Below are 20,927 nucleotides of genomic sequence, written 5' to 3'. Positions count from 1 at the left end.
CTCGCTTTCATTATATTCTCTTTTACTCTTAACGCTAAGGGATGGGGGGTGTCAGATCTTGCGACTGTTTGGAGGGCGCACCGCGAGTCGCTTAGTAAGGCGCATGACTGCGCCGATCCGCCGGCCGCGAACGCTGTCGTTCCCACTAATGCCAGCAGTTCTGCCTGGTAAACAGTGCAGAAGCTGCCAGACTTGAGTTTTTCGCCGTGCAGCTGTGCAGCCTCCTGCATAACGCAGAACGCCGTAACCACATCCTCTATGCGGCGGCCGTCGGTGTAAATAACCAGATCGGCAGCCGCGGTGGCAAGTAGGCAGCCCCCTCACCTTCCTCCAGATAGGAGAACTCTACACCAAACTGACCAGACGGGTTTGGAAGTCTCAGTTAGCTAACCGGTAACTCCAGATCCCGGTTCCCTACCACTTGCCGAGAAAAGCCTCTTTTTATTTCAATTATATGTGCTTCTCCATGGACCCGTGGTCCTGTGGGTCCTCGCAATCTTCTGCACGAAGCCCCTCTAGACCGCGCTTAACCGCCTGCGTACTAGCAGGTTCCTAGCTGCGGGAGCCCATACACTCGCTGCATATAAAATCGTCGGATCAAGCACTCTTCGAAGTAGTTGTACATAGGCTTGAAGGACACCATTTATTTTAGGCAGCTTCAGTAGAAAAATATCTAGCGGACTAGTGACGGGGGTTGCGGCGTCGAGCGCGAGGCCGCGAGGCGACACATACGAGGAGGATATCTCGGGGACGGCGTCTTAGTGGTGTAAGCGTACTTTTCATCCGCCTTGAGAGTGCGCGGAAATGGTGCGTCATTGCTCAGCAGAGCTACGCGTCGCCATTCTGATGGCGAATAGCTCAGGGGCCGGCTGCGGATGGTTTACGATGCAATACAACTTTGTTCTCATTGTTCTACAAGTAAAGCCAGGAAAAGTTTCGTTTTTATGTTGTGTTCAACTCACCCGTACGTTGTTCATTAGATAGATAACGAGAATGTAGGACGAGCGAGTCCGATCAGGTTTCAGAATATTGATGTATGCAGTATTAGATTTTTTTTCGTTTAGGCTTAAACACAGACGCGTCGTCAGCAAAAACGTGGACTTGTTTCTCTCCCTCCAGTACCGAGGCGCCGGGTGCGGCATCTCAAGATGCGCTTTCGCTTTAACAAGCCTTAAACGATGCGAATAAACTGGTGCCGCGCGGGCGTCTGGCTGTTGCCGTCCGGCTCACGTTCACGTTTTAGCGACGGAATGCAAAATGAAACAACGTTAACGGGAATACATCAATTTATTTCTCTAGTATTTACAAGTAATTTTCCTTCGTTTTTTGCGAGTTACGATCATGATAATATTCGGCGCATGCGCCGACATACACAACACATGCTATTTGCAAACACAGACAGTATATGAAACTCACGCTTTATAAACTAGAAATGATAATTTTGATCTAAGGCGAGTTATGAAATAATGTACAATAGTTCCATTCGCGTTGAATAGTTTTGAGCAATTCACTTTAGTAGTTGCAGTGTACGGCGGGGAGCGGCGGCGCGCGGGCTCATAGCCACGCGGCCGCCAGCAGAGCGCCGGCCGGCAGCGCGCACGCCAGCAGCGCGCCGGGAGCCGCGCGTGGGCCGCTCGCGCCGCGCCGCTGCGTGGCCGCCGTCTTGTCGCCTGCAACAGAGGCGCGGGCTGCAGGCGGCGTGCGGAGCAGTGCGCGGGCGGTGCGGCGGCGCGGTGCGCAGCGCCTGGCGCGGACACGTACTGCCCTCGGAGACGTAGACGGTGACGCTGGCGGGCGGCGCGTTGGCGGCGCGGCACGAGTAGTTGCCGGAGTGAGCGGGCGCAGCGACAGCTACGCGCAGCGCAGAGTGAGTGCGCGCGCCGGGCGCCGTGGCCACGCTCACGCCGCGCGCGGCGTCGTAGTTGACCATGCGCCCGTTGTGGTACCAGAACACGTATTGCGGCGGCGCCGGGCTCTGCGGACACGTGCCGTCGTACAGTCGCGAGCGGCTCGGTCGAGCTTGTTGCGTTGCCGGAGCTCGTTCACAACGTTTTTAAGTAACACGAAATGCGTTCATGTACCTTTTCAATGATGCAAACGAGGTTTATTGTGGAGCCGGCGTCGACGTGGTACTCCTCTGCGCCCAGTATGAAAGCCTCGGGCACCGCGACGTGCAAGTGCACCAGCCGCGACAGCGTGCCCGTGCCGCTCGACACCTGGAGATACGGCAGTCTAGACCCGTCGGCGGCGAGGACGCGCGCGTGCACGCCGCCGGCCGGCACTGCGACCGTCAATCTCATGCCAAGTATACACAATAAATAAAAAGATAAGACAGAGGTGGGTAGCCTTACTTGTCGCAATATGTAATACTTAGTGGTATCCGACGCACCTGGCACTCGTAGGTGCCGTTATCTCGCTTCTGCACGTATTTGATCTGCAGGATCCAGTCGTCGGAGCCCTCGCTGTGCAGCACCTGTGCAGATAGACAAGAGGTCGGTGAGGCGTGCTCGGCGGGCCGTGGGGCGCGTGGCTGCCGCTCGCACCTGGAAACGCTCGTCGTTGGTGTACATGAAGACCCCGGAGCTTATGATGTGCCAGTCGCGGCGCCGCACCCAGGACACCTGCGCGCGCAGCACGCACAGCACCCGGCGGACAAACTTTTTAGTCAAAATGACAAGGCAAACTGAAATCTTGTCCAAAATAACACATTAGATAAATACATGTCTTGTCCGTAGGGCGGATTTATTAATTGTTTACTCTCTAAAGTGAAGTTTCACTATAGAAAGCTATCCAAACGTTTGGGAACGAAGTTCCTGGTGGCTATTTACTCACGTTTATTTTTAACAAGTTCAATGCATAAATTTATAGAAGCTAATTTAATGACTGCTGGCACCCGGGGCGCTGGCGAGCATTGTTCGGAAAATATCAGCAAACGTCGGTGCACCGCACGAGCGGAACCGCGCCGCGCCCGCGCGACTCACGTCGCCCCCGGCGCTGACGACAGCCGCGTCCGAAGCTATCGCAATCGCTGTGTTATGGTTGCTGAGGAGCAGGAGCTAAAATGCTTACATACAATCTGCGGCCCCTAGTCTTAACAGAGTGCGTAGAAAGAATTCGGAGAAACGTCAGAAGGGTTATGCTACGCGTGCAGTTGACGATCACGCGGCGGGCTGCCGGCGAGCGCCATGGCGCGCCGGTCGAGTTGAAAACCGATCTGGGACAGGACAATCAGCACTTATCATTTCGCCATTGGAAGGCATGTCGGCATTGAAAGAAGTCTCCGGCGTGAATCTTTCAGAGTCCAAAATGTCCAGAGTACACAATCGAACAACAGATTAAGACGGCGTAAGTGGAACTGGATTAGCCTCTCTGCGCAGGACTCTTCGGTATATACTAAAATAAATCGTGCAGATGGACTTTAAAGAAAATCGTAAATATGGCCGTCCCACCGATTTTGAGGCCGCACCGTCACGGGTGACAATAACAGATCGAGGATAGGAAACTCAGCGGGGGCGCAAGACCCCGAAGGAATTATATCCAGAACGAACGCTGCACTCTATGAGCCACGATAGTAATGAACGCGCGTAGGCTGCGCGTAGGCGCGTGGGCTCAGTCGCGGTGTGGCGGGTACCGACCCCGCGTTCGCCGAGGTTGCGCACGGGGCAGTGCAGGTAGGCAGGCGCGCCCAGCTGCACCAGCACGTCTTCCTGGGTCTCGTTGATGCTGGGCTCGCGGCGCAGCGCTTCCAGCGACGCGCGCCACAGTTCGCGCCACGCCGGCACACCGGCCGCCTCCAGCTCCGCCGCGCCCAGCTGTGCGTCCGGCTCCGCATCTTCCCCCTCCGGGGCATCCGCAGCTCCCAGCGCGAACAACAGCACCAGCAGCGCTGCGAGCCGCGCGACACGCATCGCCGTCGCCCAGCACCTGCCCCCCTGCCCACCTCACCCTCAGCGAGACGCGCTGCATTCAAAATTACAACTGCTTCTTACGACGTCGATACTTTTTGTTCATTAACAAAAATATAGTAGAAAATGTATAAAAAACGTATTATTAAACTTCTAGAATTATTTGTTTATTATCATTCAGTAAAGCAGATGTCAGCAGAGCGACAGCGACATTTGCTCGGCGGGGTTTCCTCGCGGGCGGCGGGCACGAATGACAGCAACCACTCTTCGCTGCTTAGTACTGCCGACGCGCCCGACGCGAGCGCACAGCGTGCAAGCCCTGCCGCCACCGGCACCGTCGGCGTACCGATCGACACTAAGCTGTCGTTGCGATAATTTACAGGCGAGGTGGCGAGGTGGCGATGCCGCGGCCCGAGTCACAGCGCGGCGTACGCTTTCTGTTTCTTTCACGTACTACAACACTACCACACTACAAAAACGGGCGCGGCCGACGCCGGCTCCCGCGGCAGTACTTTTGGCTAACCTTTCAGGATGACAAATGAACTGTGTCAGTATAATTTTTAAGCTTTTTGAAATAAAAGCTCGCGAAAATTAAAAGAATACTCCAGTGTTGCAACTCACCGCCAGCGACAACTCCGCGCGTCAGTGAACACCGGCCGTCGATGTAATTTTAGAGCCATGAAAACACAACGACATTTAGGTAAGCTATCAGTTTTGAATTTTGAACCGAAGTCTTCCTTATTTTTTAGGCTGTCGCTGAAAGTGATCATATTTGTTTCGGTTATAAGTATCCTTCGCGGACATTCGCATCGGCGATGTGCAGCGCCCTCCGGCCGGGCCGCCCTCACATCGCACAGGCAGTCCGCGCCGCGGTGCGACGTCACTGCCGCCCCGAGCGCGCGCTACGGAGGCGGCGGTCGGGCTCCCCCGCGCCTCCCCGCGCCTCTCCGCGCCGCCGTCGGCGCGCTCTCCGCTACGTATCGACTTCTGAACGCAAAATTAATTTAATTAACAGCCAAAGTGCGACCGGCCGGCGCGAGGCGTGTGCTACGCTTGATGCGTGTTATTATTCACGCCAAACATTTCTAAGGACTTTTATGCGAAATTGTGTAATTTAATAAGACGCGGTGGTGCCAAGCGTGCGAGAGAGAGCTGCTCGCGGTGCCCGTGCGTGCTCGCGGTCAGAAGGGTGGATGCTGGGGGAGGGGGGTGCACACAATGACGTCATATGGCCTTACGTGAAAGAGATCCATGGTTCGTCCGGTTCAATAAACGATAAGTTATGTTATACTTAAATGTTTACATTTCTTTATCCCTATTTCTCCCAAAATTTGTTTAGGTATAGTATCGTTTCAGCCCTTAGTCATTTTATTTTGTTTATTGATACTTAGATCCCGCATTTGTTTCAATCCTAACGCAACTTGATGTCGCGGTGCACCACCCGCGCCTGCATCGCTACAACAAAGATTAGCGACAATCTAGACGCGGCATTTGATTTGTATAGACTGGTTCTCAATTATTGATTTTCTCGCTATCTTATAAATTGTAATAACTTGATCGAGCGATGGCAGGGGCTAAGACGAAGGAAAACAAATCAATGTTTTTTCGATTGTTTTATTTAAAATACATTTGCGTGTCAAAACATCCTTAACTAACAGTTTTCCAAGTCCTTCATGTGTCCCTTTTGCAAGCGCCTGTCGTCAGGTAGGAAGGCCAAAATGAGGACCGAAGCTGCGAACGAAATGGCCGTTAGATTTTGTTTTGGTTATATTGAATCCTTAAAGCTAGGAAGCTGACAACAACTGACACACACATACACACACATTAACTTGTTGTTTGAACCAAAGTGTAAGATCAACAAAAAGGAAAGGCCCGGCGCGCGTACCGGCGAAAAGAGAGTTGAACACGTAGAAGCCGACGTCACAGTTGGACTCGAGCATCAGGTTGAGCACCTGCACCCCGGCGAAGGTCACCAGCCTGCCGGCCGTCATCGTCAGCGCCACGGCCAGCGCTCTGCGACACGCGGGGGAATTGGAAGCGTCGTGTGAGAGGCTCCTCACGTGACGATTATTGTTTTAGAAGAAACGCCTGTAGCTAATAATTTTATTTTATTGTATTCTTTACGATTTTGTTCGGCAATATTTCCTAACTAAAATTTTTTGATATCAGTTTATAAATCTCATTTCTTTTGAAAAGTTTATATGATTACTTTGAAGTAATATATCAATATTTTTTTAAATCATCGATTTTTCTTTTGAAAAGCTGGGCCGGCGGAAGGCTGTCTGCTAGGCAAAACAAAAATACTGACGAAGATACAATTTCAGGAATCGCAAATAGATAAATATACTCAGTCCGTTTTGAAGAATTGTATTTGGAATAATAAATTGCTTATAAACCATTTTGTTCATTCGCGATTCAATCTTTTAACAGTGAAGTGTGAAACAAATTATTAGGGTGTCGGTGCATTTGGAGAGTTTATTATAGGTAAGTATATTATATTACGTATTATAGATATAGATGTTATTATAAATGCTATTCAGAGTAGTAAAATGACTTTGCCCTTTTCTATACATAATATACTATTTATTTCGACAAGTATAGTATTTTTATTATATATCCCTAGGATGAAACGAGTAAAAGAAAGTGGTGTGTCATTTAGAAAGAAAAGGAAGAGAAGGGAGGAAATACAGATTAAAAATACTGGAGCACTACTCAAATATACCTCCCATAAGTCAACTTCTAGTTCTTTTAGTATTGTTGCGGGTTACGGGCGAAGAAGCAGCCCTCAATGTTGTTCAAGAGGAAAGACCTGCTTCACATACTGGCGAAGAAGTAGAAAGTTCATCAAGTTCTGATGAAGAATCTGCTGCACAAATTCTTCCGTCTATTTCTATGAAAGATATTGGATTATGGCCTAACAAAATTGATGACAATATAGTATTTCTGGTACGTCAAGGTCCCTTTGCAATTCAAAATTTTGACGCCGACTTCAGCGAAGTAATATAATCAAAGCCAAAGGTGAAACAAGAAAACTGAGTCAGGGCTGTTTTTTTTTCAAATTTTGCCTAATGGCGAAAAGCTCTTAAGATCGTGAATGATATATTCACCATCGAAGAAAAGTATTTATTGTTTCTGCTGCAAACTGTTTGATAATCTTTGTCAAGCAGGTTTTAATACGGAAAATGGTTTTAACAAATGGTGGAAACTCAATCCCAAAATTAGTCAACATGGGGTGAGTCCACTGCACATTCGATCATATTCCAAATGGAAGGAATTAGAAATAAGACTTGGACGTGGCACAACTATTGACAAACTACAACAACAGAATATTGATAAAGAAATAAAAAAATGGGAGGTAATTCTAACAAGAATACTTGATATAATTATATTCTTAGCAAAACTAAATTTGGCGTTTCGAGAACATCGTGAAAGTGTTCATCAGCATAACATCTATTCAAATGGAAAATAGAGGAAATTTTCTTGAGCTTGTTGACTTATTGGCTAAGTACGACCCAGTATTACAGGAACACGTAGTAAAAATTAAGATTGGTAATAAAGATAGTTATCTCTTATTTGTCGCCGAAGATTCAGAACGAATTCATAGAGCTATTGGGAGGCGCAGTCAGAAAAACAATTATGGATCCAATAAAGCAGGCTAAATACTTTTGTATTATATTTGTCAGCACTCCTGACATTTCACACAAAGATCAAACCAGTCAAATTATTAGACATGTAGTTATTGATGGTAGCGAAGTTAAAGTTGTAGAATCGTTTATTGGCTTTGTAGAAACTAAAGGAAAAACTGCTGGTGAAATCACAGATATGATTTTAACGAAATTAGAAAATGACGGTTTAGACATAAAAAATTGCAGAGGACAGGCTTACGATAATGCTGCCGTCATGGCAGGAAAGCTCAGCGGTGTTCAAACTCGTATTAAAGAAATAAATCCAAATGCAGAATTTGTAGCATGTACAAATCATTCTTTAAACCTGGCATGTTTACATGCAGCTTCTACAGCTATCAATTCCATCACATTTTTTGGAACTATCTAACAGTTGTTTTCGTTGTTTTCTTCTTCCACTCATAGATGGAATGTTTTACTTTCTGTCACTAGTCAAGGTGTTAAATGCAGAGTAGAAACTCGCTGGAGCGCTAGAGCTGCCGCGGTAACTAAAGTAAAAAAACATTTTTTTTACATTTTAAGTGCTTTGGAAAAATTGACATCTGAAGAAGAAAATAGTAAAACGAGATCAGATGCTGGAATATTACTCAATTCTATGCAATCTTTTTCTTTTCTATGTTATCTTCATTAATGGGAACCCTTCCTTTTGGAAATTAATGACGCTCAAAAATACCTGCAAATAAAAGGGTTAAATGTCCGCCAATGCTATATAAAACTAAATTCTTTGAAAACACATTTCACGGAACAGAGGGGTACGCTAGTACAAAACGCTGTTATAGCAGCCAAAATAATTTGTGAGGAGTTGGAGATATCGACTGAGCGACGAGTTAGAAGGATTTTAATATATGAGTGGGGAAAATTCGCGAGACGTGGGGCTATCCTTAGAAGAAGAAGTACGAAGAGAAATGTTTTCATCTATGGACAGAATTATAAAGGAAATATAACAAAAGAACGCTTCGATTAGTTGCATGGCCTTGTAAGAAAATATTCATGTAAAATACTGTGCAACCAACCAAATGAAGAATTTGAATGTCAAATAAATGACTTGATTTACATTGATAAAGAACAGTTCCATATTGAAAGAAAAAGGATCCAGGTTCTTATGGCTGTACCTACACTAAAAGTAGAGGCAAAACATTGGAAAAACGGGGAGAAGGCAGATAAATTTTAGCAGATCAAGAGGGCCCTTTTTCAGCAGTATAGGTTGGAAAATTCTGTTCCCAACATTGTAATTTTGTTAAGATTTTTTTTAACAATTTCAACCAGTGTCAGTAGTTGCGAAAGATGCTTCTCAAAATTGAAGTTGTTAAAAAATTATCTTTGTTCTACAATGAGTCAGTTAAGACTACAAAATCTAGCAATATTGTCAATAGAACAAGAAATTAGAAATAATATAAATTTTGAGAGCATTATACACGATTTATCTAGTATGAAAGCCAGAAGAGTAGATAATATATATAAATATGTTTACGAGTGCATACAAATATGTCTAAAAAAATTTACTCTGTGTATTAATTATATAACCTAATAATTTATTTATGTGTATTTATTGATAAAAACCACTATTTGATTGACTTGTAATAGAATGGGCGGCAAACTGGAGATCGCCCCGGGAGACAAAAGTATTAGGCACGCCACTGAATGTTGTGTCTGAGGATAAAGGAGCTGCACTTTTTTGCCACGGTCAAAGGTTACACTTTTTTTTGTTGCCAAAGGCGGCTGCAAAACGCTATCGGGAGATTCATTTCGTACATCACGGGGTAAGCAACGAGAATGCTGTAACCGTCCGGCCAGTTACCCCGGCACACCTTACTCCGCCTTGTGTCATTAACAAAAACAAAGAGAGCGCAAAACCTGAGATGCGTAGGGAAGAGTGCGACCGCTATAGCTGCGTACAGGCCCGAAGAGACTACACCAGTCATGAAGACGAACAGGAGCGCCACGCTGGCGTAGGCGTTGGGCACGAGCGCGCTGAGCACGCCCGCCGCGCCGGCCACCGCCGCCACCGCCATTGACATGTTGCGTCGCCCCGTGCGGTTCACCACCTGCGGACATCGGCCGCGCGTCAAGCGCGTCCGCCGAGCTCGCTCCGCCCGAAGAATGGCTTCTGTAATGCTGCGCTACAACTCACCATGCTGAGCAGCACGTTCGTTGACGTTTGGGCGATGCCCAGGATCAGTATGAAGAGCAGCGTCACCAGATTCAGCGAGCACGGTGCCGCGTCCGGCTGCGAACATTCGGTACACTGTACTATCAGTCATTTGCAGAGAACAATAATAGTTTTATGAATTAATACATGGTGTGTATCTAAACAACAAGTTGTCGGGCTGCTACGTCGAATAGCCTCCGGTTTTCGCACAGTCATGTGTGGTTGACTTACGAAGCCCGAGCTGTTCTAATGCTACATCAGGCGATAAAAGTGAAAGTGGCCAGCAAAGGTAGCTCCTAACTGCTGAATTTCTCTCGCTGATGACCATGGCACTTACGTCAGACGGCAGGTTACGGCTGTCACTGAGGATTCCACAGATGCTCTTGTTCAGGCCTTCGCCCGTCTGCACCACGCTCACGAATTGGTTTGCGATGGACGGCATCCACGTCGTGAATGCTCCATGCCTGCCCAGTACGGAAAAACATCATCTGTGTTGCCAAAAGGAAGCGTGCACCTATCGCTTTTCATTTTAAATACTTCTTAACCGTCAACGCCCTGGTTTACAAAGTAGCTCTAACATATAAGTTAGAGCAATTTTGGACGCAAACTTCGTTGTTCGGAATGCCAATACGTGTGTTTATCGCTAACTCGTTGCGTGGTTAGTGATAGAGAGAATTTATACATTATTTTTTAAATGTAATCTTCTTGTACATAAACAAGCGGCGGCTACTCACTGCTGCAGCGAGAAGAGCGCAGCTAGAATGAAGGTGTACTTGAGTAGCGGCGGCTTGAACAGCGGCACGATCTGGCCCTGCGAGCTGGCCGGGGAGCTGCGCTCGTGCTTGTCTATCAGCAACTCTTTAATCTGGAATTAAGCAAGCAATAGACTGACACCAATCATTTTGGGTGATAAACAAAAGGAACTCATGACTCATACTAAGTTTATAATTGCTTAGTTCCTCTTTTGCTTCCAGAAAACTCAACAGGTTACCAACTAGATTCAGACTTGGCTTCCATAAGTGAGCGATTGAATAAACTCGGTCTTACGTTTAGCTGCTCTGCTGATTTCTTGCGGTTACATCTGTGGATGGCGTTGATGATGTCGAGAGCCTCGCGCTCCCGACCCTGCGCGAACACGTACTTAGGGCTCTCCATGACGCAAGAGAGCCATAGCATAGCCAGGAGGCTCGGCGCCGAGTACAGGAGCACCAGCGTGCGCCAAGAGTTCCAGTAAATGTTTAGCGCCGGCAGGTAGATGGAGAACTCTAGCGGAGCTATCGGTATGGCTACGGCTGCGAAAAAGGCCTTCGAAAACATTTCTACGGTATTGCGTACTCTGGCATCGCAGATCCGGACATCTATTACTTTAAATTTTGATTTCACTTTTAATGGATATGTTTTCATAAATATGGCATCGAAAACTTAGACAACAATTTCTCACATGCGCTGCACATGTCGTTGATTTCACCAACACATGAACATGAGAAACGGATCGACCGGCTTGTCAGCGGCGCCGCCTCTCTGTTCTCGCGCTACTGATGACGAAATCTACTAAACTTTGACAAACGGTGGTTAAAATTATACTTACCCGCCATTAGGCCCTGACATAGTAGGAAGGAGCTGTTGACGAGTAGCACCGACAAGTTGCGCTTGCCGGCCGGCACGCTCTCGCTGAGGTACGTCACGGCCAACGAGAACTGCCCGGCGGCGCTGCGCAGTGAACAGGGTACGAGCCGGGGCTGCAGAGCCTGCTGCGGCGCCCGCCCCGCCCGTCCGTTCACTCACCAGAAAGACGCCGCGGTCTGCAGCACCACCAGCATCACCCAATTGACGGAGAGGCTGGCCAGTGCGTTGAGCGCGGCGGACGACAGCAGCGCGCCCAGCAGCGTGCGTCGCCGCCCGTGCTTGTCACCCAGATAGCCGCCGATGATGGCGCCTAGTATTATACCTGCCATTGATTATCTGTTAATCGTTGTAACAGAAAGCCGACGTCTGCTAGCTGCGGGCATGCAGTGGAGTGCCGGGGCCGATTTACGTACCAGCCAACGGTCCGGACGATATAAGTCCTTGCTGAGCGACGGTGGTCTGCAGCTCGCACGCGCTGGTAGGGATTATGGTGGCGGTGCCGAACGCGATGCAACCGAAGGCGACGACGATCAGACCGGCCAGGCCCGTCAGCTGGTGGCTGTATAAGCCGTGACCTGAAACGTTGAACAGATAGATGCGGCAAACGATTGCGCCGCACCTAGGTGCTCCTCGGAGCGCGGGGCGCGAATACCGTTCACTTTGTCACTCGTAACCTCTCAACGTACTGCACGCAACGAGCGGACAATCATAACACGAAATCTTTTCTGCTTTCTGTCCACCACTAGTCTGCAATGCGGCCCGTCGCGCTTACCCACGACTAGTGTGCCATCAAAAACGTCACCATCACCGTCACCATCACTGCCACTACTAACAAAAAGGGCTATGAGATATTTGTATAAGATTTCTTATTTGTGGTATATTTCAGAGCGCACAAAGCTGTGGCTACCGATATTGCCAGGCTCGCGCCGAGTTACCTGCCAGCGTGAGCGCGTCTTCGAACGCCACTTTGCCGTTACGTTCGAGCGTTGCTTCACTCGGCATGGCTGAAAAGCGAAGCCTCCAGGAATAAAATTAATTGTGTTACGAACTTCTATATCGAACTACTCTTCGACACACTTTCTTCCGCGTTCCCAGCGCAGATTTATAGAGCGCGGATTTATATAGCGCGACATTACGTGGGCTTATCTGCGCCGCCGACATATATCTCGACCGACTCGATATCGACGGATTAAAGCGCAGTTATCGTTTCTTTTAATCTCAATTATTAATCTAGAATTAAATGTATATTGTGCTCTAGCTATCGGAACGTTCGTAGCTATCGGGCACCGAATGACACCCGCCGCCGGTTGCTTTTTATGATTCGGCGTGGTTTGCCTCCGGCTCAGTATTCCCATTGCCCGCGGCGCACGTGACATCAAAACGCGTTTCGTGTGCTTTCGCTCCGCAGTCCGCGGGTAGAAACACGGACGCGGGCGCGGGCAGCGGGCGCGGGCAGCGGGCGCGGGCAGCGGGCGCGGGCAGCGGGTGCTCCGGGCCGGTAGCGGCACTACGGCCACGTAGGGTTGTAACGTGTTCAGACAAAACAAGTACTCAATTCAAACTTTTAATAAGTAATTGAAAATTATTATTTTTTCCAAAAAAAATAAGTAAATTATATCATGAACTGGCTTCCAAATTGATTTCGCTTTTCTGCTGTGGATTCCGGAGGCGTCTGTCGTCTGGCAAGAAGACCAAAATAACGGCTGATGCTGTGAACAATACGGACCTTTGTTTTCATGGGTTCTGAGTCAGTTGCACACATGCATGTCGGAGACCAGCGTACTTACCGGCGAAAAGTGAGTTGAAAACGTAGAAACCAACGTCGCAGTTGGACTCGAGCAGCAAGTTGAGCACCTGTATGACAGCGAAGGTCACCAGCCTCCCGACGGTCATCGTGAGCGCCAAGGCGAACGCCCTGCAGATAAATTTGGGAAGTTGTTAACAGAAAAGATACACTAGGCGGAGCTGCTTCAAGCTGCGCACGAGTGTTCCGCTGACGAGCGCCCTGCGATTGCTAGAGCAAAGCAGCCCGCAAGCGGCGCCGTAGCACCGCCAGGAGCACCTCCAGCTTACTTCTACCAAGGCTTCCTGTTCCGTGAGAAACCTTTTTTTTTTTTAAAGTAGGTTTACATCGGCCCTTTTATTATTTTAAAATAAAGATAAAACAGCATTATCTAACGACGTGCTTACAGTAACCTTTTGGTTACGTCCAAACTTAATAAAAATACTTTTTAAATGATATGTAAGTTAATAAATATTTCTGGTTAATAATGCAGCTCACCTGAGGTGCGTGGGGAACAGAGCAACAGCTATGGCGGTGTAGAGGCCCATGGAGACGATTCCTAACATGAAGACGACCAGGAGCGCCACGCTGGCGTAGGCGTTGGGCACAAGCGCGGTGAGCACGCCCGCTGCGCCGGCCACCGCCGCCACCGCCATTGACATGTTGCGTCGCCCCGTGCAGTTCACCACCTGCGGACACCGGCCACGCGTGAGGCGCGTCCGTCGAGCTCATTCCGTCTGAAGAATGGCTTCTGTAATGCTGCGCTACAACTCACCATGCTGAGCAGCACGTTCGTTGACGTTTGGGCGATGCCCAGGATCAGTATGAAGAGCAGCGTCACCAGGTTCAGCGAGCACGGTGCCGCGTCCGGCTGCGAACATTTGCTCTGCTATTGACGTAATTCGTCACAAACGTTAGACCGCTGAGACAGTGACGCGTGCAGCAAATACATGAACAACGCCCTGGGCCCTGTGAAGTCGTCTGTGTGCCCCTCGGTCAGCGGCAGTGAAGCCCGTCGCAAGTTTACGTCTACAGACCAGTTCACAGTTTCCCAATGAGAGGATCAAAAGCAAACGGAGTGGGCATTACGAAAATGGACTCGACACGATTTTAATCCTTTCGTTCCAGGCCATTTAAATGCCATGTTAGAGGCGCTGCCAAACTTAACGTTGAGATCAAATTCTTAAATCAAAACCGAAATCAAAACATTCTTTATTCAAATAAGCTACAATAAGTACTTTAGAATCTTCAGTCAACACAAAATGTTAGTACTGTTGTACCTACAGGAAGCTACCGCCGGCTCGGAAGGCAGTTCTGCTGAGAAGAGCCGGCCAGAAACTCAACAGTTGCTCTTTAAAAATATTGCTTGACAACACTTAGCTTCTTGAGTGGGCATCAACAACATTTATTTCCACGCATTAACATCAGTATAGATTAGAATAATATACTTTTTTCAATAATATTGGTTCAATATTGGTTTCGAATTTTATTGTACACACGTATTGTATATACCTTGGGCCACAAGTGATTTATTTATTTTTTAGACGAAGACTACGAGTGTACAGGTTATTTTTATTTCTTTTATAAACACCGTGCCCGTCACTGTTTTCAAATTTTTTTTTAAATTAATTTACGATGTTCTTGCGAACATAGTAAACATTATCATAAATAGCTTTATTAAAAACTTCTTGCAAAGAATATCGGAAACCAATGCAATAAATGGCTCGAACACGAATTTTTGTATTACAAATATTAACCCAAAATCTGCCGCGTTATCCCAGAATGCCAAGGTGGGGCATGTCACAAAAAAATTTTGGAACACTCATGTAGTTGATGTAGTTGGCCTGCTGAACTAGTAGTCTCGGCGCATGTTGCGGCAAAAGTGCATTTGCGTTGCTGTACTGCTAATAAATGCGGAATGCGGAACCAACACGGCGGGAGAAACGACACTGCGCACCGCCGGCTGGGTGCCGGACTAGTCTGTGGGGGGGTGTGCAGGGGACTTACGTCGGGCGGCAGGTCGCGGCTGTCGCTGAGGATGCCGCAGATGCTCTTGTTCAGGCCCTCGCCCGTCTGTATCACGCGCACGAACTGATTCGCGATCGACGGCATCCACGCCGTGTATGCTCCGTGCCTAGCGAGTTCAAAACGATGCAAGTTCAGAAGTGATTTTAATGCTGTCTCAAATTCATTACCTTAATTTTCTTCATAATATTTCCCGTGCGTTGCACCCGGCAGTAGGCGGCAGCTGCTGCGGCTTGCAGCAGCAGGTCGCGGATGTAAACTTTAATTATTTGTATGATGGATGTTATCACATTTAGTTAGTGAAAGGAAAACGGGCGCGTCCATGAATCCAGAGTCCGAAACATCGAGGACAGGCAAAATGGCAACGGGGACACTGCGCACAAGGGTCCGGCATGCGCTCGCCTGACCACCGCTGTGCACATGCATGTATGTTACTGAGCATATATAAATAAACAAAAATAGCAGAGAGCTCCGCCGGCCACTCACTGCTGCAGCGAGAAGAGCGCAGTCACGATGGCGGTGTACTTGAGCAGCGGCGGCTTGAACAGCGACAGCACCTGCTCCACCGACGAGGCGGGGGCGCTGACCTCGCGCGCGTCCCCCGCCAACCGCGAGATCTGAGGACGTCGGACGATTTAAGGGGTTTTGTAGGTTCCTTGACTGTAAAGTACTATTATAGTATATTTAATTACGTGGGAGCCGTCGGTGGCCTCGCCGCCAGCCGGTGCGCCATCTGCCGTGCGGAGCGCGGTAGTGAAAGCAAAGCGACGCGGCGAATGTAGTAATGTCGAACTGTAGGAGCGACTTCGCGCATTGCAATGCGATCACTTGCAGAACTATTTAATTCTAAATCTTACTCGTAGATCTCCCGCTGACTTCCCGCGGTTCCACCTGTGGATGGCGTTGAGGATGTCAAGGGCCTCGCGCTCCCGACCTTGCGCGAACACGTACTTAGGGCTCTCCATGACGCAGGAAAGCCACAGCGCAGCCAAGAGGCTCGGCGCCGAAAATAGGAGCACCAGCGTGCGCCAAGAGTTCCAGTAAATGTCCAGCGCCGGCAGGTGGATGGAGAACGCGAGCGGGGCGATCGGTATGGCGACGGCTGCAAGGAAACGTCCAGAAACACTAATTACAGCCTTTATAACTAAACAAAACGTTTTCCTTTATCGCATCTTCCTTATTGCGTAGATAAAGATAAATATTTTTCAGTCTAAAACTTTATATGAACATTTCATAAACATCCTCGTCATTGAAATAACTTAAAGGAAAGCATGGAAAGATTGTCGCGGGCGAGTGGTGAGTAACTACTGGCACACGATGCGTAGCAAGCGTCACGTCAATCGTAGCTCCGAGTGGGATATAACAACGTGCGACCTCGGGCAGACGTCACTCGCGGGCGTGCAGCTCCGTACAGACGCCAGGGCACTGGTTTTATTCCTGACTGAAAAATATATTTGTATAATCTTACCCGCCATCAAGCCTTGAGAGATGAGTAAGGAGCTGTGGACCAGGAAAACCGATACGTTGCGCTTGCCGACCGGCACGCTCTCGCTGAGGTACGCCATGGCCACCGAGAACTGGCCGGCGGCGCTGCGTAAGGAAGCACGGATGAAAGTCCAGGTCGACGAGCGCTGCTCGAGCACAAGTTAGAAGACAAGCGCATAGCTGATACAGAAATGACTACAAGGTCGTCATCCCGAAACAAGTGAATAACAATGCTTTGTTGTGTTTAATCTAAATTGTTGTTTTGTCGCGTGTTTGCCGAGCGTATTAGGTACGTTGGTGGTGAATAGTCTGCTCAAAGAGGATGTCAGCCGCGCGCTTACCAGAAGGTAGCTAAGGTCTGCAGCACCACCAGCATCACCCAGTTGACGGAAAGGCTGGCCAGTGCGTTGAGAGCGGCCGACGAGAGCAGCGCGTACAGCAGCGTGCGCTGCCGCCCGAACTTGTCGCCGAGGTAGCCGCTGATGATGGCGCCAACGATGATTCCTATCAACGTGCTTCTCCAATTAAACAGACGTGGAGTACGCTGGTGATGTTCCGCAACGTGTAGAAACGTCGCTACACGTGGCAGAGGAAGTGCATAAAGCTAAAACGCTAATTGCAAATGCTGCAAATCCAGAGATCATGTCCCCCGGCGCAGTGCACGCGGTCGGCCGGCCGGGTGCTATCGCATTGTCGCTGCCGTCGCAATAGGAGGGCCAGCGCGGGGTTTAAATTTGCTCGCACTTTACTGGAGATTACGAGGAATATTACTTAATCTCTTCATTATTAAAGTTAATATTTTCTTAAACTATCTTGAATTCTGACAAGACTGAGTGAGAAAACTCTTGTCAATTTAAAAAATTAACGATGGAACGAGAATGGTTCGCGCGCAAATCATTCAATTGGTGGCTGCAGTCGGAGAACAAACGGGACCGACGGCGACCACTCGTCGTGGCGCGTTCCACTCTGGGGTGGTCGAAGCTCTTCGCGCTGGAAGTTTCTACCGGCAGGTTTCATTTTAACATTAGTTAGATACAATTATTACCTTGTCGTGCGTAACTTGATCGTGTCTATTACATGACGTACCAATTATTGGCCCAGACGATATAAGTCCTTTCTGAGCGCCGGTGGTCTGCAGCTCGCACGCGCTGGTGGGCATTATGAAGGAAGTGCCGAAACCGATGCACCCGAAGGCGATGATGATCAGGCCCGCTAGAGCCGTTACCTGGTAGCTGTACAAGCCGAAACCTAAAAACATGGAATCATTTGTAGCTTACAAGTATGCTTTCCTTCGATGTCTCATTCGTGTTATTGCATCGTAGCTTATCGGCAAGAGCTCGGCAAATCGACGCGCGCACGAGCGACGCGCGTGCGCGCCGTTGCCCGAGTCGCACCGTTTGCATTTTTTAAACGGATTATTTTGACTCGCAACAAGCACACGCGCACACAATAACGCGCCTCAAGATCGCGCCGATGCTGCCATCGGCGCAGAGTTACCTGCCAGGTCGAGCGCTGCTTCGAAAGACACCTTCCCGTAACGATCATTCTTGTCTTCATTCGCCATGTTCGCTCGAAGTTACTTCCCATATAAACTCCAGCGCGCAAGTATTGAGTTCGGTTCAAAAGGTGCCGCGGCGTCGGGCCCGGGCGCGCGCGCGTTAGACAGTCTAACGTCAAATGCCCAACACTTTGTCGCGACTCCGCGATACACTATCTGCGCGAAGATATATTACTTGATATGCACGGATTAAGGCACAAAATACAACGCCGGCCGGCGCGCTCGCTCTCCACGCGAGCCGCCACACCTCGGCTTAGCTGCTCTACCAACAGTAGAGAATAGTTACAAATTTATGAACTAAAATCGAACTTTTTATCACAAGATCAATGTCTACACAATCAAGATCAAAATTGTTGAAAAGGTAGAAGTACTTATAATTAAAAAAATTCTAATAAATTAATTAAATTCAAATTGCGTGTGTTACTTCCAACAAACGAAACTATTGAGTTAATAACATAAGTAGAAGAAAGAACTGATTATGATCACGTTCTCTATCTGTTCCGCAGGATATTACGGGGAAACATCATATGATTAAATGAGCCAATCGGAGAAAATCCCGTTTGATCACATTTGTGTCGCCACGTCTCAACGAACGTTCACAGGGCCGATTGCGTTGCGTTGAGAACTCTCATAGATGTAGTTAATGCAGACGATCAACAATCAATCAACAACAGACAACTCTCCGCAAGTGGGTTTGCTTGTTATCGTTTTGTTCTGCTGTCGTTGTTGTTCTTTTGTTTTGTCAGTGTCTGTCCGCGGGCGATCTGCACTTGTCTCTAAACGTTCTCCGACCTCATCGTTTCAAAGTGTCAGCTCGGAGAATGTAAAAAATGAGTAGTGTCAGCTTCTGGTGGGGAACGATCGATTGTGCGATTGGGTGCCTATTGTTGAATAGAGACTTGGCTTGGCAAAACGTAACCTAACGGCCGGCGGCGTTGGTTCCGCGGGCGATGCACAGCGGCTCGGGAGGTGCGGTCGCTGAGCCGCGCTATCTGTCGATAGTAACTAATCTTCGTCGCGTAAAAACTACTGTTTCCATGTCAAAGTCAAAGTCATGCTATGAAATTAATTATTTTTTTTGAAGCAACTATTTAGTTACTAGTAGAAGAAGCAGATGCGCAACGCGATAGCGCCTTAGCTCGTGCCGTCGCAAGTCCCTGCAGGTCTCAGTGACAGCCGTTCGTTGTTCGATATAACAGAACCGTTTAATTATTGTTCGGCTGGCGGAAGCTGGCAATGCATTACAGCAACTATGCACTACGAAGTAATTACATTATGAAGGTGTTTCAAAACACTACTTCAGAGGCAGGTGTGCGCGGCGGGACGTCGCTGCTGCGCGTAAGGCGCGGAGCACTGTTCGTTCGTCAGGCCCGCGGGCGGGATGCGGACGGGTCACGAGAAACTCCCGAGGATTCCAACACCTTATCGTTATCTCTCCAAATGAAGCTATCTGCGTGGTAATCTCCGAGTGCATTACACGTTTGCGATAACGATTGCTGAGAACACAATAATAAAATACATTGTTTCACTTTGTTTGAGGCAATATATAACTGATTAGGCAACAAAACTGTGTGCTGTGCAGGGGGGTGGGGGCGCGGGCGCGCGGGCGGCGCGGCGTATGCGATCGACCACTTACGGGTATACACACGTTCTACTTTTCCCTGTACTTTGGTGTAGCAAACACCTGCTGCCGCCTCACAGTCTGCTCGGAAGCGACACCTTCATATTAAATTCCGCTACTAACAAATATATTTTACTAAAATTAAAAAAGAATAGTAGAGTGGAGACAGGCAGCTGTGTTTTAAAACGCACTTCGATCTCGAGACTGTTTACATTGTCTTGAAGCTTTACCGGGAACCCTAGATGTTAAGCCCGGCAGTGCATCTAAAGGCGTTTCTGTGTAAAATAAAAACTTTTTTATCATTTGTTTTGGTGTCTATTCTTTATTGTGTTCAGAAATTCCGAGCGTTTACAAATTCGTTGTATAATCGCCCAAGTACAATTTCATCCTGCAAACATCTTATAATGACGAGCCCCGCGAATGTAACGTTGGTCACGGAGAGAGCCGAGCCGACTGTCGCCGAGACGATAGAACAGAGAGTTATAATTATTGAGTCACGCGCGCGACGCAACGACTGTTTCGTGATCACAAGCTCCCCGCGGCGGACGATAGCTGGCTTGATCGTCGTCATCATTTCAGCCGCCGCAGGTCCGCAGCCGGAGGGGCAGGCCTCCTCATACATTTCCAATAGGTCCGGTTGCTCGTAAATAATGAAGTGATCAAAACAGCTTACACTAGTCGAGGCTGGTAACATTTTCCCCGTACATCGAAATAAGTAGGTTTTCTTGATTTCGCTCTCGTTATGTACGCTGTCCGGGGGTCGAGGGTTGCTTGTCTTTTTTGCGCAGCGCTCCGCGTGTGCCCCGCGGGACGAGCGCGGAGTGAGAGATTATCAAAAATATGTGTATCTGTACAACGTGGCGGTGTTGAATACTACTTATACGTCCTACTACTGTCCTACTGGGTTGCTCTGTGTGCTCGCTGCCGCGCAGCTCGCGTGCACCTGCTCGCCTGTCAAAGGCCACACTTTTTTTGTGTTGTTAAGAAAAGCATTATATACTGTCGCGAACTGACCTCACGCACACAGACACACGCACACGCGGCCCACGAGGTCAATGAGCACCGGCAGACTAGCGGCAGCCCAGCGGCAGT

At 48.5% G+C, this 20,927-nt stretch overlaps 3 protein-coding genes across 4 annotated transcripts; all 3 read right to left on the bottom strand.

Annotated features, from left to right (window-relative positions):
• Positions 1-673: 673 nt before the first annotated feature.
• On the bottom strand, positions 674-4,779 carry LOC137921615 (hemicentin-2-like). Its single transcript, XM_068764413.1, has 7 exons — positions 4,527-4,779; positions 3,636-3,960; positions 2,544-2,621; positions 2,390-2,473; positions 2,082-2,216; positions 1,512-1,975; positions 674-869 (listed from the first exon to the last, which is right to left on the bottom strand). Exons 2-7 carry the CDS (start codon positions 3,906-3,908, stop codon positions 674-676), a joined length of 1,230 nt encoding a protein of 409 aa, XP_068620514.1. The 5' UTR covers positions 3,909-3,960; positions 4,527-4,779.
• A 743-nt stretch (positions 4,780-5,522) lies between these two features.
• Positions 5,523-12,477, bottom strand: LOC137921468 (uncharacterized). Of its 2 annotated transcripts, none has more exons than XM_068764239.1 (11): positions 12,299-12,477; positions 11,777-11,938; positions 11,523-11,673; positions 11,326-11,447; positions 10,785-11,029; positions 10,472-10,602; positions 10,075-10,201; positions 9,720-9,815; positions 9,443-9,633; positions 5,791-5,918; positions 5,523-5,636 (listed from the first exon to the last, which is right to left on the bottom strand). In XM_068764239.1, exons 1-11 carry the CDS (start codon positions 12,363-12,365, stop codon positions 5,557-5,559), a joined length of 1,500 nt encoding a protein of 499 aa, XP_068620340.1. In that variant the 5' UTR covers positions 12,366-12,477; the 3' UTR covers positions 5,523-5,556. The 2 variants fall into 2 exon arrangements, with proteins under 2 accessions (XP_068620340.1, XP_068620339.1); XM_068764238.1 differs by having other exon boundaries at positions 11,523-11,685; positions 12,299-12,476.
• A 437-nt stretch (positions 12,478-12,914) lies between these two features.
• LOC137921504 (solute carrier family 22 member 7-like) lies at positions 12,915-18,383 on the bottom strand. The gene is made up of 11 exons (XM_068764283.1): positions 18,154-18,383; positions 17,743-17,904; positions 16,998-17,160; positions 16,640-16,761; positions 16,029-16,273; positions 15,658-15,788; positions 15,154-15,280; positions 13,922-14,017; positions 13,645-13,835; positions 13,151-13,278; positions 12,915-13,072 (listed from the first exon to the last, which is right to left on the bottom strand). Exons 1-11 carry the CDS (start codon positions 18,218-18,220, stop codon positions 12,981-12,983), a joined length of 1,524 nt encoding a protein of 507 aa, XP_068620384.1. The 5' UTR covers positions 18,221-18,383; the 3' UTR covers positions 12,915-12,980.
• Between the last annotated feature and the right edge of the window lie 2,544 nt (positions 18,384-20,927).

This window comes from Battus philenor, unplaced genomic scaffold, assembly GCF_028537555.1.
Source record: "Battus philenor isolate CCGP_79_NKW_IND1 unplaced genomic scaffold, ilBatPhil1.0.hap1 SCAF_19, whole genome shotgun sequence".
Lineage (NCBI taxonomy): Eukaryota > Metazoa > Arthropoda > Insecta > Lepidoptera > Papilionidae > Battus > Battus philenor.
Note: the sequence above shows the minus strand (reverse complement) of the source record. Positions and strands in the feature narration are given on the sequence as shown.